The sequence below is a fragment of the Lissotriton helveticus genome, chromosome 2_1 (genome assembly GCF_964261635.1).
Source record: "Lissotriton helveticus chromosome 2_1, aLisHel1.1, whole genome shotgun sequence".
In the NCBI taxonomy this organism is placed as follows: Eukaryota; Metazoa; Chordata; class Amphibia; order Caudata; family Salamandridae; genus Lissotriton; species Lissotriton helveticus.
The window spans coordinates 1,055,378,937-1,055,392,864 of record NC_136059.1 but is presented as its reverse complement, the minus strand read 5'-3'; the positions used below and the strand labels follow the sequence as shown (position 1 = coordinate 1,055,392,864).

The window sequence follows — 13,928 nt, the reverse complement described above, 5'->3', positions numbered from 1 at the left end:
TAACTTTAACCGGGGTTCTCAGTTACATACATGTCGTGTCCCTCTAGAAGGGTGGAATGCTACCCCCGTCGCCAGAATTGGCGAGGGGGTAGTATTCCAAATCGTATGACACCTTACTCGACATGTTTTGATGAGTTGGCATTTAACCGCGAGGATTATAATGCACTTAAGAGTATATGGTATAGCGTTATCATGGAACAGCTATTAGGACTTATTTCCGCAAGCTGCAACCGGGCTCAGCTCATGCCAGAGCACCATCTCACATAATTCCAAGCACTCTGCCTTCAGGATTGATAAGGCCTTCCATAGGAGTGACTGATAGGAATATATGTGTCCATTTTAGGGTTAGATATAGGTATACTATATCTACAGCAAAGGGTGTTTACACCACCTTGCCCCAGCTGTCGTGCAGCCAGTTGTGTCAGTTTTAGGTGGCCAGCCAGGGTGGCATAATACATGCTTCAGCCCCTGGTAGGCCCTGGGTACACCTATGCCCTGGATACCTAAGGTATACTGTACAGGGACTGATGAGGTGGCCCAGTACCAATTGGTAAATGCACCTAAGGTACATGGTTGTCAATTTAGAGAGAGAACAGCTAGGCTGTGGGTCTGATTAGCAGGCCCACAGCCAGGGAAAGTCGTAAACCAGTGAAGCAAAAAGCAAAAATCTGGGGTGACCATAGGATTGCAGACCCCACTCTCCTACATAACCCCCCCCCCCCCAAACTTAGGGACATTAAACTAACCTTGACCAGGTGAGTCTTCTTGTTCTAAGTGGAAATACCTGGAGAGACAATCTGCATTGCCATGGTCAGTCCCTGGTCTGTGCTCCACTGTAAAGTCCATCCCCTGTAGGGAAATGGACCACCTAAGAAGTTTGGGGTTTTCACCCTTCATCTGATTTAGCCATAAGAGGGGCTTATGGTCGGTCTGAATCTTGAAGTGAGTTCCAAACAAGTAGGGCCTCAACTTCTTCAGGGCCCAAACCACAGCAAAGGCCTCCCTCTCTATAGCTGACCAACGTTTCTTTCTAGGGGTCAGCCTTCTGCTTATAAAAGCAATGGGCTGGTCATGACCATCAATATTCAGTTGAGAAAGAACAGCTCCCACACCCAACTCAGATGCATCTGTTTGGACAATGAAGGTTTTGGAGTAGTCAGGACTCTTGAGAATAGGTGCAGTACACATGGCCTGCTTTAGGTCATCAAATGCCTTCTGACAGCTAACTGTCCACTGAACTTTCTTTGGCATTTTCTTGCTTGTCAGGTCATTAAGTGGTGTCACAATGGTAATCTCCAAGTGGGGATGGGCGGGTGTGGGCTCTTCCATGCTATGGCAAGTATGTGTGGGTTGTGGTCGGACTGGGTGCGGCCCATGTAGTATGTGTCCGTGGCTAGGGGGAGAAGGTCCGCGGATATCATATATCTATCTAACCTCACGTGCAAATTGTGCGCTCCCGGGTAGTAGGAATACACCCTAGAGGTGGGGTTCCGAATACGCCATATATCGTGCAGGTCCCATTGTGTTGCCCAGTGGGTGAGAGCCTTCATGGCGCCATGCGCTGGTGTGCCGGCCCGGGGTGGGGAGGAGCGGTCTAGTGTGGCGTCAAGTATGCAATTATAATCGCCTCCCAATATCCAGGGGAAGCCGTGCCAGGGCGCTAGCTTCGTAGACAGCTGCGCAAGGAAATCTCCCTGGTCCGTGTTTGGGGAGTATAAGGAAGCCAGGACCACCAGTTGTCCATCCCTGGATGATCACAAATCTGCCCTCTGAGTCTGTGTGTGATTGCGTTACCGTGAAAGGAGTCCCGGTTCTTACCCAAAGTAGCGCTCCGCGGGCATAGGAGGAGTATTCCGTGGCGTAGAGTTGCCCGCGCCATCTGTGGCGTAGTGTTTGCACTTCCGCCTTGTTTAAATGTGTCTCCTGTAGGAGTGGGATGTGGACCTGATGGCGTTTGAGGTAGGAATAAATTTGATACCTGCGCGATGGCGTGTGCATCCCTCTGATGTTCCAGGTGCATATTTTTATCTCTGTCATTTTACTTTGCTAAGTGATCCCTGTGTTCATTTCCCGCCACTCTTCCACCCCAGGAGCCCGCCCCCGGAGCCTCCGCGCATTTCCACTGCCTATCCACAGAAACATTTTCATTGGCATTAGGATGAAATTCTCAAAGTAACAAAAGGTTTGTAGGGTAGAGAACATAACAGGCCATAGAGGACTAAACCAGAGAAGAATACCAAAAGGTTGGTTGCTAAACATGCCGCCGTCCAAACTCTCAATTGAGGTAATTAACCTTTCAGTTCAGGGGGTCGCTTTGTGATAGGCACAGCTACGGTGTTTTAGTAGTATGGCCAGCAAGAGAGGCCTCGCCCCTCCCCAGGCCGCAGGAAGCAGGCGTTATCCAGCAAGATATATGATAAACTATCATGGCCTGGCTCGCTATGCATTTGTCTATTCGAGGCCGGTCATAATTCGGCAAGGTATACAGGTTTGTGCGCCTCGTAGAGGGCCAAGCTGCCCAGTGTCAAAGCCCAACTGTCAGGGGCAGCTAAAAGTCATCATTAGTGCAGCGCCATGTTACTGTTCAAGCTTCGAGGGTAGTACTCACTGTGCTCCGTGTCCGTTGTCCCACGGTAAGACGAGGACCTCGCCCCCGGCATTTGCTAGGCCACCATCCAGCAGAGCTATGCGTTGAGGTCAGAATCAAAAGCGCTACTGTTCCGATGCTCCCCGTTGAGGTCCAGTGGCACCCGTCAGTTTATCAGATCCGCTGTCTGTGGTGTGACATCTGGTTGTTCCATGGACATCTGAGAATCAGGTAGCCCATAAATAGCCTCATCATCACTCGGGACGGCCCGAGGGCTGGTATCCGGGGCGTGGTTCGATGCTGGGGAGCTGCTGATTTCTGTCACTTTGCGGAGTGCGTCCTGTTGCTCAAGAAGAACCAGTTCCACAGGTGGGGAGAGGTCCATCGACCCCCGCGACTGGTGGACCACTGGTGAACTATGCCTGCGGCGCTGCCGCAGTGCGCGAGTGCGTGTTGTTTTGGCGGACCCCGGTGCTCGTCTGGGTACTGTATCCACACCGCTGTCTAGCCAAGCTTCAGTTTCCTCCGGATTAGTGAAGTGTGTTTTGTCCTGTGCCACCACTCTCAGCTTGGCAGGGAAGAGGAGGGAATATTTGAGACCTATTTGTCGCAGCCTCTGCTTCACAGCAAGGAATGAGTGCCTCTGGCGTTGCACCTGGACCGTAAAGTCTGGGAAAAACATTATTTTAGAGTTGTCGATCTGGGCATCCGCAAGTTTCCTGGTTTCACGTAGAATTGAGTCGCGGTCACGGTAGTTCAGAATCCAAAGGAGCAGTGGCCGAGGGTTCGATCCCGTGGGAAGAGGCCTCGTCGGTACACGGTGCGCGCGTTCCACCACAAAGTGCGGCAACAGGGCTCCCCCCGGCAGCAGGGTCCTCAGCCAGTCTTCCACATGTTACGTAGGTTCTTTGCCCTCCCAACGTTCCGGCACGCCTACACAAGCAGTGCAGTGTTACTGTGGTTTACATTCACTCATTAGCAGGAAAGCCCTCTGTTTTGCCAGAGTCCCAGTGAAGCAATTTAAAATCCTGAGCCTCTTGAATATATACCTGTTGCTTCTCCTCTGCAGTAGGGCACTCCAACTCTCACTCCCTCTCTTGAGTGGATCTACATTCTTCTCTAACTGCTCCCTGGTACTGCATATCCTCCTCTGCTGGAAGTGTACTGCTCTGGGCTCTTGCCTCCTGTTTGATTGCTACACTGGCTTGTACCACTGTTTTTTCCTCGTCAATCTGTAGACACTTACGCCTGTTTATCACCCACCACCCATTTATAACCCTTCCAAAAAGAATATCCTATATTTCCTCTCATCTCACTGCTTCCAGACACGAGCAAGAATCCTGAAAAGTCGGTGACCTTGAAAACTGATCACCATGGAAGAATTGCAATCGGGAGCTCCTGTTTCAACATTGCAGGGCATCAGTTAGCAACATAACAGATCAGTGTACTATGTTTGCAGCTATATACATTTCATATCAGTGAACACCGGAGAAAGAACTCTTTCTGTGGATGTAAAAAATTGAATCTTGTAAATGTGTGCCCCACCCCTCTAGTTCGGCTCAATAATTTCCCCTCGTAGCAAAAAAACAAAAATAATATAGCTGTTTTAGATTATAAAATGTGACGAAGTTTTTTTTTCTTGTGATATTTATTCTAATATACTTTCAACATTCTTTTGACAGTTGGAAATTGAAAATACACGGTTAAGACATATCAACTTGTCTCTCTCTGAGGACGTCCACAAACAAACAGTTGCAAGCAGTTTTCTGGAAGATGAAGGTGTTTTAGAAAGCATTGAGACCTCTTTCCAAAAGTTTCATGCATTCCTGGATCTTCTCAAGGATGCGGGGTAGGTTATTCATTGATTTGAGTTCTGCCTTATTTCTTTTTTTTATATTTTGAAACATATATTTATGATTATAGATGTGTTAACGTTACTAACTCAAAAATGTTGAAATTGAATATGATGACCTCGCAATCTTAGTTATAGTTTTTAATGAGGTGGGGCACAAATCACATTAAAAAAAATATATATATATATATTCACTTAAAAACACACAGGTTTCAGGGACGTTATAGTTAGGGATTAGCATTTAAAAACCTAGAAATTCATTGAAAAAAACCCACAGGTTTCAGGGACGTTATAGTTAGACTGACATTTCACTTGTACAAAAACAGAGAAATTTGGCCATTATAGTTAGCTGCGCTAACTATAACTCGCGTCCCGCAATTCAATAACTCGCGTCCCGCAATGCACTGCTGATGATGTCACATATTACATCACTCATGACATGGTCAGTGACATCACTGATTACATCATCCAGTGACTGAGTGTTTCTAAAAAGTTAAAGAATGTTATATATATTGTAAATATTCACAAAATGGCCTTGAATATGTGCTAGCCGAAAATAGACTGTGCAGGGTTGAAGGTCTAGATGACCACGGAAATGGTAGAGGGTACTTATACACAGCACTGTATTTAAATCAGGTCTAGACCAAGGGACTCTATGGTCCAGTTGAAGGCAGGAAGCAGAAACGCGTAGACCGTCCATTTGATGCACTTTGCTTTGCACATGGTGTGAATAAAAATAGTGGAGAAGCTATCTGTTGCTGTGCCGTGTCTTTATCTACGAGAATCGTGGGAAAAAGAAGCTGATGCAACATATATATATATATATATATATATATATATATATATATATATATATATATATATATATATATATATACACCACGGTGTATATATATATATATATATATATATACACCACGGTGTATTCAAAGAATGTGTGGGTGTATGAGTGTCTGTGTGGATGATTTGTCTATATGGGTTATTGATTAGTTGTCTCAGTACTTGTATGGGTACCGGAGTGTCTGTGTGGGTGGGTGAGGGGCTGTGTGACTCCATGCATGGATGTATGAGTGGGTGAATCCCTGTGTGTAAGGGTTCATGAGTGCGTCTGTGGGGTACGGTATGGTTGAATAAGTGAGTGTGTGTATGGCTGTGTCAGTAAGTGTATGGATGTCTTGGTGGTATATGGATGAGTAACTGCATATGTGAAAGGCAGTATATGTGAGTGTTGGAGTATAATAGTGACTGAGTGAGTGTGAGAGTGGCTGTATGGATGAGTGTGTGCTTGTGTCAGTGATTGTATAAGAGTCAGTATGTGTTAGTAGCTGTATGAATAAGTGAGGTGGTGTGTGTATAACTGTGTAGGTGAGTAAATGGCAGTGCGATTGATTATTTGGGTGACTGACTAGGTGTATGAGTAACTATGGGTGAGTGGCCGTGTGTGAGTATCTGTGTGGGTGTATGAGTGCATATATCAGTGACTGTATTGATGAGTGACTACGTGTATGAGTGACTGTATGGGTGAGTGAGTGGACTAACTGGTATTGGTGTCTATGGTTTTGAGAATGGTAGTCTGTATTTTAGAATGAGTGTATGAAAGGTTATATTAGGGTGTGAGGAGGTACATCAGATATTAAGTGGATGATGTCATTTGAGATGTCATGAGTGATGTCATGAGTACTGTCACTGACCATGTCATGAGTGATGTAATATGTGACTTCATCAGACCTGGAACGAGCTCCTGATAAACATCAGATGCTCCCCAACCCTGCAAACCTTCAGGAAGGACCTAAAGACCTGGCTCTTCAACTGATCCATATCTACGACTGATCCAGAGCTGCCCCCCCCTAACGCCTTGAGACCCTCACGTGTAAGTAGTGCACTTTATAAACGATTGATTGATTGATCAGCAGTGCATTGCGGGGGCCCGCATTATAATGGCTGAATTTCTCTGTTTTTGTACGAGTGAAATGTCTGCCTAACTATACCGTCCCTGAAACCTGTGGTTTTTTCAATGAATTTCCAAGGTTTTTTAAATGCTAATCCCTAACTATAACGTCCCGGAAACCTGTGTTTTTTTCAGTGAATTTCTAATGTTTTTTTAATGCTACTTTCTAACTATGCCTACAAAGGTAGAACATGTACAGAAAGAGGAAGAAAGGCGCAGAAAGAAGCAAGAGAAGTGCAGAAAGAGGAAAGGGAGATGCAGAAAGAGGAAGAAAGGTGCAGAAAGAAGCAAGAGAACAGCAGAACGAGGCAAGAGACTTGCAGAAACAGGCAAAACAGGTGCAGAAAGAGGGAACAGGGGTGCAGACAGGCAAGAGAGGAGCAGATATGTGACGTCATCAGCAGTGCATTGCGGGGGCACAAGTAATAGTTAGATCAGCTAACTATAACGGCCACATTTCTCTGTTTTTTGGACGAGTGAAATGCCAGCCTAACTCTAACGTCCCTTAAAACCTGTGGTTTTTTCAATTAATTTCTAAGGTTTTTTAAATGCTAATCCCTAACTAAAACGTCCCTGAAATCTGTGTTTTTTTCTGTGAATTTCTAAAGTTTTTTAAATGCTAATTTCTAACTATGCCTACATAGGTAGAGCATGTACAGAAAGAGGAAGAAAGGCGCAGAAAGAAGCAAGAGAAGTGCAGAAAGAGGAAGAAGGGTGCAGAAAGAGTCAAGAGAACTGCAGAAAGAGGCAAGAGACTTGCAGAAACAGGCAAAAGCTGTGCAGAAAGAGGGAAAGGGTGCAGACTGAGGCAAGAGAGGAGCAGGAAGTGGGTGCAGAAAGAGGCAAGAGGGGTGTAGAAATTAGCAAGAGAGGTGCAGAATGAAGCACAAGAGGTGCAGAAAGAAGCAAGAGAAGTGCAGATAGAGGAAAGAGATGCAGAAAGAGGCAAGACAAGTGCAGAAAGAAGCAAGAGAGGTGCAGAAACAGGCAACAGAGGTGCGGCAAGAGGGGTGCAAAAAAGGGCGAAGAAGGGTGAAGAAAGAAGCAAGCAAGGTGCAGAAAGATGCAAGAGAAATGCAGAAAGAAGCAAGAGAGATGCAGAAACAGGCAACAGAGGTACAGAAAGAGGGGTGCAGAAAGAAGCAAGTGAGATGCAACAAGAGGCAAGAGAAGTGCGGAAAAGAGGCAAGAGGGGTGCAGAAGAGGCAAGAGGGATGCAGAAATTTGCAAGAGTGGTACAGAAAGAAAGAAGCAAGAGCAGTGCAGAAAGAACCAACAGAGGCGCAGAAAGAGTCATGAGGGGTGAAGAAAGAGGGAAGAGGTATGCAGGAAAAGGATTGCAGATAGAAGCAAGAGAAGTACAGAAAAAGGAAAGAGAGCTGCAGAAAGAGGAAGAAAGGTGCAGAAAGAGGCAAAAGAAATGTAGAAAAAAGCGAGAGGTGCAGAAACAGGCAACAGAGGTACAGAAAGAGGGAAGAGAGGTGCAGAAAGAGGGAAGAGGGTTGCAGAAAGAAGCAAGGGAAGTGCAGAAAGAAGCAGCAGGGGTGAAAAAAGAAGCAAGGGAAATACAGAAAGAAGCAAGTGAGGTGCAAAAACAGGCAAGAGAAGTGCAGAAAGAAGCAAGAAAAGTGCAGAAAGAGGAAAGAGATGCAGAAAGAGGAAGAAAGGTGCAGAAAGGCAAGAGAACAGCAGAAAGAGGCAAGAGACTTGCAGAAACAGGCAAAAGAGGTGGTGCAGAAAGAGGGAATAGGGATGCAGACAGGCAAGAGAGAAGCAGATATGTGACGTCATCAGCAGTACATTTCGGGGGGCTCAGCTAACTATAACTGCCACATTTCTCTGATTTTGTCTGAGTGAAATGTCAGCCTCACTATAGGCGAAAGAGGAGTGAAGAAAGAGGGAAGAGGGGTGCACGAAAAGGGTTGCAGATAGAAGCAAGAGAAGTACAGAAAAAGGAAGAAAGGTGCAGAAAGAGGCAAAAGAAATGCAGAAAGAAGCAAGAGAGGTACACAAACAGGCAACAGAGGTACAGGAAGAGGGGTGCAGAAAGAAGCAACAGAGGTGCAGAAAGAAGCAACAGAGGTGCAGAAAGAAGCAACAGAGGTGCAGAAAGAAGCAAGGGAAAATACAGAAAGAAGCAAGTGAGGTGCAAAAAGAGGCAAGAGAAGTGCAGAAAGAGGCAAGAGAAGTGCAGAAAGATGCAAGAGAGGTACAGAAAGCAGCAAGAGGGGTGCAGAAAGAGGCAATAGAGGTGCAGAAAGAAACAAGAGCAATGCAGAAATAACCAACAGAGGTGCAGAAAGAGGCAAGAGAAGTGCAGAAAAGAGCAAGAGAAGTGCAGAAAGAGGCAAGAGAGGTGCAGCAAGAAGTAAGAGATGTGCAGAAAAAAGGCAGGCGCTGAAAACAGAAGAGATGTACAGAAAAAGGCAATAGAAGTGCAGAAAGAAGGAAGAGACATTCAGAAAGAGGCAAGAGAGGCGCAGAAAGAAGCAAGAGTTGTTTGCGCAACACTAGAACCAATTTAACACCCACATTTAGCAATAAGTAACAGGTGACCATTCCTGGTTTGCAAAGGGCCTTCCACCATGCTGTAACACTTGTCGCTGCATTTCTGGTAACGTTTGAGCCAGAAACAAGTTTTTAGGTTTCGTAACCTGGCGAGGGGCGAAGCCACTCCCAGATCGAAATCTGTTGTTTCTAATAGTGAGGTTAGGACAGCCTCTGTTTCCAATTGGCTAGCTCCATAAATGGAGGCTAGCCATTGGGAGACAGAGGCTGTCAATCGCGCTTTCTCTTGAAAACGCGATTCGGGGGCGTTTCGCGGTGTTTTTTTAAGCCCCGCCCCTTTGTCCTGGGCCGCGCTGCCATTGGCTGCCGGCCCGGGACACCCCCGTGACGTCATTCCCGGGCCGCGCTGTGATTGGCTGCCGGCCCGGGACACCCCCGTGACGTCAGCCAATCACAGCGCGGCCCGGGACCTGACTTGTTTTTTTATGCAAACATTCATCAATTCTGACATGGCATAGCACTTTATCCGCGCAGCACGTGTGTAGATGTAAACCCCTTATGATAGCTTTGTTAGTTGGATTAAGACCCGTGTCCTACAGCAGCCACCTCTTCTCCAACCTACTAACCGAGTGGGACCTCACGTCCTGCATGACCTGTACGGTTTGCGCTTCCGTCACTTTGCAGTTGAAGATCAGTTGCATTTAATTTTTGATGCAGGACCGGTGTGTACGTTCTTTGTGGTTAACCTGGTTGAATTATGCAAAGCCTTTTACGAATTCAATGCGGGACCGCTCCCAATGAAGCGCCAGCAAACAGTTTTCCTTAAAGCGGTAAAGTATTTTGTAACATTAAAACATCCATGTAATTGGGCGATTGTTAGGATTTATTTGTAAGACTTTAATATCTAACCTCTGTTCCCATCGATGTCGTTTATAAATACAGAAATAAATCATGTTAATTAAATAATGGCTTAAATCCAAATGGATTTTTTTAAATCCTGTTCTATGTGAGACCATATGACCCTTTCGGTTACAGAGTTGCATAGGAGCTGCCAAACTAGCTTGAAAAATCTTCAAAGATTAAGCTTAATAAACCAACCATGGCAGAGTGAGAAAGAACCCAAGCGGCAAGTACCTCCGCGCCGGGTTCTTGGAGGGTGTTTAAGATGTGTGCGCGCGAGGGCAGTGCAGAAGGGCTCGAGAACAGATCCCAGTACCGAGCGCCCGAAGCAAGCAGACTGCAGAGTGGGTTGGATATGGATCGGTGCTACCGGTCGTCTTCGAGATCTCGTCAAGTGATTTATTCATGTCGAGAGCAAGCCTCCTCCGTCGTAGAGGATGAAATATCAGCATGACACTGGAGCGTGACCAGCGCGCTGCTCTTCCAGAAAGGGTGACGAGAGGGGGTTATACTGTTACATTACACAAGCAAGCCATGATATCCTAGCACACATTCGAACCGTTCCATGCAGTTTGAGCGGGTACACAACTATTCAGTAGTGTTTTGCGAGGGCTGCCTCCAGACAAAAAAAAAAAAAACTGTGCTCCTGAAATTTCCCTTCCCAAAGGTGACCATTATCCTAATCTAAATCATGTCGGACCGTTCGGCTGAATTAATGGCATTGGGGCAGGACCTCTTGTGGTTTAGTAACATGACCGTGTTGATACTTATTAGCACTTTTAATGTAAAAGTGTGTCCCAAAGCTGCGTTGTACATACAGCTCCTCCCATCTTAAAATCAGGGTTGGATTGTGATAAAATAGGTCCGGTCACCCTAAAAAAAAAATAGGTCCGGTCACCCTAAAAAAAAAAGTGTCCCACATTTGCGGATTGCGCTTTATTACAAAACACTGCTTCCGTGTTTTACGTGTTACAAAGGAGGATGGGGTCGCTAAAGAGGCGTGTTTTTTCGAAACTTCGCCGATTTAAAAAAAAAAATGCAAATGTTACACTGACTCTTTGTGCACGGATTATCTCACAGTAGTGAACCCCACACCGTACTATAATTGAGGCCACTTATGCTTAGCTCCCCCCCCCCCACTGCTCAATCTACATACATTAAAAGGGCCGGCCCAGGGAGAGACTGGGAATTGGTATACAGGTGGTGGTAGAGGCCAATCTGCCTCTGGTGAGGCCGCTTAGGCCCCCACTGGGCTGCTGGCAGCATCTATACAGCCCAAATCGGCCACCACGCTGGCAAAATAGCAGGCCTCAGCTGCAACCGAGATACCGGCCCATTGCCCGCCTCAATTCCATCCTGCTTCCAAGAAGCAGGCGCTGATGGACCACTCATGCGCACTGCTGCCTAAAACTGATCACAAGCCACCTGCACTGCACCTCCCTAAAGTCGTGGGTGCATGCCTAAAGTTCAAAGAACTTTAAACAGAAGTCATCATCGAAGATGCATTTCAAATCATTTAAAAGCCAAGTTACTTTGAGCAAGAGAAAGGTTTCGATATTTAGAACAGCTTTGTACAAATACGCAGTCTTCTCACCACCTACACTGAAGGTACGCTTCACCCCTGGCTGGAAATCAAGTAGCTGCACGCCGGGTCCAAGCTCTTAATACTTCCACCGCCTCTAAAGACACGATTGTGGTTTGGCCGGACTCACAGTAAGCGAGTATTACTCGATAAGCTGCCGCAACGCATAAGCAACACAAGACGAGTTCAATGCTGATCATATTCACTGAGCGCGCACACACACACTGCATGTTTAAAGAGTTCCATTTTTACATACTATTGGGTTGGTTTGTTTACATTCCATTCTCCAGGCGTGGCTTGCGTGCGACAGCAATGCAGGTGAAAAGCAAAATGCCCAAGGATAGCAGAGTTATTATGCGAAACAGGAAATAACAGCAGGTTTTATAAACAAATTGGGAAAGTTAATCAGAGCTCCTGCTTGCATAAAAATACGTAACCTGCTAGTGCCCCGACTCTAGCCGTGATCCTTATAACGTGTCCATCCTGTGCATTTTGCTGTTTGTTTACACATTGAATAAAAGGCTAGCCGCTGTATTTTGTCAGCAGTTAGTACTTTGCTTTTCTCAGGAGATCTGCAGTCGGAAAAGAGGTGCAGCCTGAGCATCTAACCCGCCCCCTCCAATCCCTGGAAAGCAAAGGATGGGTGAGATCTGAACAATGAGGGCAGCACACGTCTACTTTCAGGCTGACTCAATCGTTCTCGTACCACAAACACTGGCATAGGGAGAAGTAACACATGCAGGAGAAGGGCGGGGGTCACAAGATGCTATACGCAAGTATTTTAGGTGCCGGTATCGGGCACTACCCCATCCAGCAAAGAGCCTGTTAAGTTAACCAAATCTGCAAACCTCACTCGCTCAACACACCATCCTCGAATACACACAACACACCACACCCAATGTCACGTGGCTGGAGCTTGCATGCAGAACCTCTTCGGACCCTGCACCATAGAAAACGTGCACAAGCTCGCACGCGACGCCTTTTCACAGCACCAAATGGCAACGCAACCGTCGAAGTTATAAAGCTACACAAAAACATCAACTCACAAGACAAAGTACTAGCAACCAAGCATGTCCGGACGAGTCAACTTAACGGACGAGAGCGCGCGCACCTCTGCTCATCACACCCTGCTCACTGCCAAACGCAAGAAGTTGGAAAACAACCGATTTTGAGGGGGAGACACGACAGGTATTTGTGAGCGCTGATAGACGAGGCGGACACACAACAAAAGGCACAAACAACGCTCGTTTGCCAAGCGACGACGCAATTTGAAGTAAGCAGAGCTTTGCAAGAAAAGACAATGAGACCATTAATTAAATATACAGAGACCAGCAGTCGGCAGACGTCATCAGTTCCGGGTAGCCTGGGACATGGTGTTACTTTGCTTACAACCCCCATCTCCAATCGATGGTACGCACTACCTATATATACATATGCTCAAGCGCCTGTCGTGTGCATAGCTTGGGGGATAAATCGTCCAAAATATCTTACGGGCTGTGAAAATACATTGGTTTGATGAGAAGCAACTGGAGTTGCATTATGATAACAGTCAAATGTACGCATCCAGGGTTCTTAGACGTTATCTGCATAAGACTCTTACCACCCACAGAGAACAGGATTAGGAACACAGAGGGAAGAGATTGACACCACACAATGGTGGGAATGCAGCAACACCAACAGGCTGCTAAAGTCTGCCCAGCAAACTTCGTTTTGTTAGATGCGACACTAGGGAGGAGTGACAACTGTATGAATGTCGTAGGTCTGCAAAAAAGTTGATAAAGCATGCTTAAACTGGCTTGAATTCTCTTAGCCTCGAAGCGAGTTACCTGGACATACCAAGAGATCACACAGGGGAGGGGCCCTCCGAGCTCGAGGCGGGATACGAGGCAAACCTAGGGCGCCACCCCGCCTCGAGGCCATAATGAAGCAGCGGGTCTGTCTCCCAGTGCCTCCCACTGCAGGGTTGACGTTCAAACCCTCCTGCGTCACAAAAATGCAAAACAACTGTATATGAAGAGTGTCTCGGCTCAAGGGTACCTAGGGAGTCTCGGCATTCACCCATGTCGCGTTTATTCCAACCTCAGGGCTCTCTCAGAGGGAGACACATTTCTTCACAACATATCTGAATAATATTATTATTACAGTATTGTGTTCGGTGCTTTTTAGCCAAGTTAGGGGGTATTATGACAATCACACAGGCTTCCTACGTCTTTACAAGAAACTGCACATTCTAGGTTATGATGAACAAATTCAGCCTGGCATTCCTGGGATCATCAGAGTGGCATGAATTCTCCACCCAAAACGTTAGGGTGGTGTGTTGAATTAACTCCAGTCACTGGGAATCGCACTGGGTTGGCAGGATATGCCCAGACGTGGGTGCCTTGCCCACTTTGCCACTAGATTCAAGATAGCCTGGCTGATGAGGGGTGTTACTCCGAAACCGATCCCAGGATGCTTGTGTCCGGTCCAGGGAAGACATGGCTTGGCAGTTCGGGCTGGACTGTTCCCATGAGGCACAGGGGCAAGACGGATTTGCATATGGTGTATGCCA

At 46.6% G+C, this 13,928-nt stretch overlaps 1 protein-coding gene across 2 annotated transcripts in view; it reads left to right on the top strand.

Annotated features, from left to right (window-relative positions):
• Positions 1-13,928, top strand: part of CEP78 (centrosomal protein 78) — a 536,668-nt gene that overhangs the window by 351,853 nt on the left and 170,887 nt on the right. For both annotated transcript variants that reach the window (XM_078675855.1, XM_078675856.1), the window contains one exon: positions 4,270-4,436. In XM_078675855.1, coding sequence (XP_078531981.1) covers positions 4,270-4,436 — 167 coding nt within the window. The remainder of the gene's footprint in view (positions 1-4,269; positions 4,437-13,928) is intronic.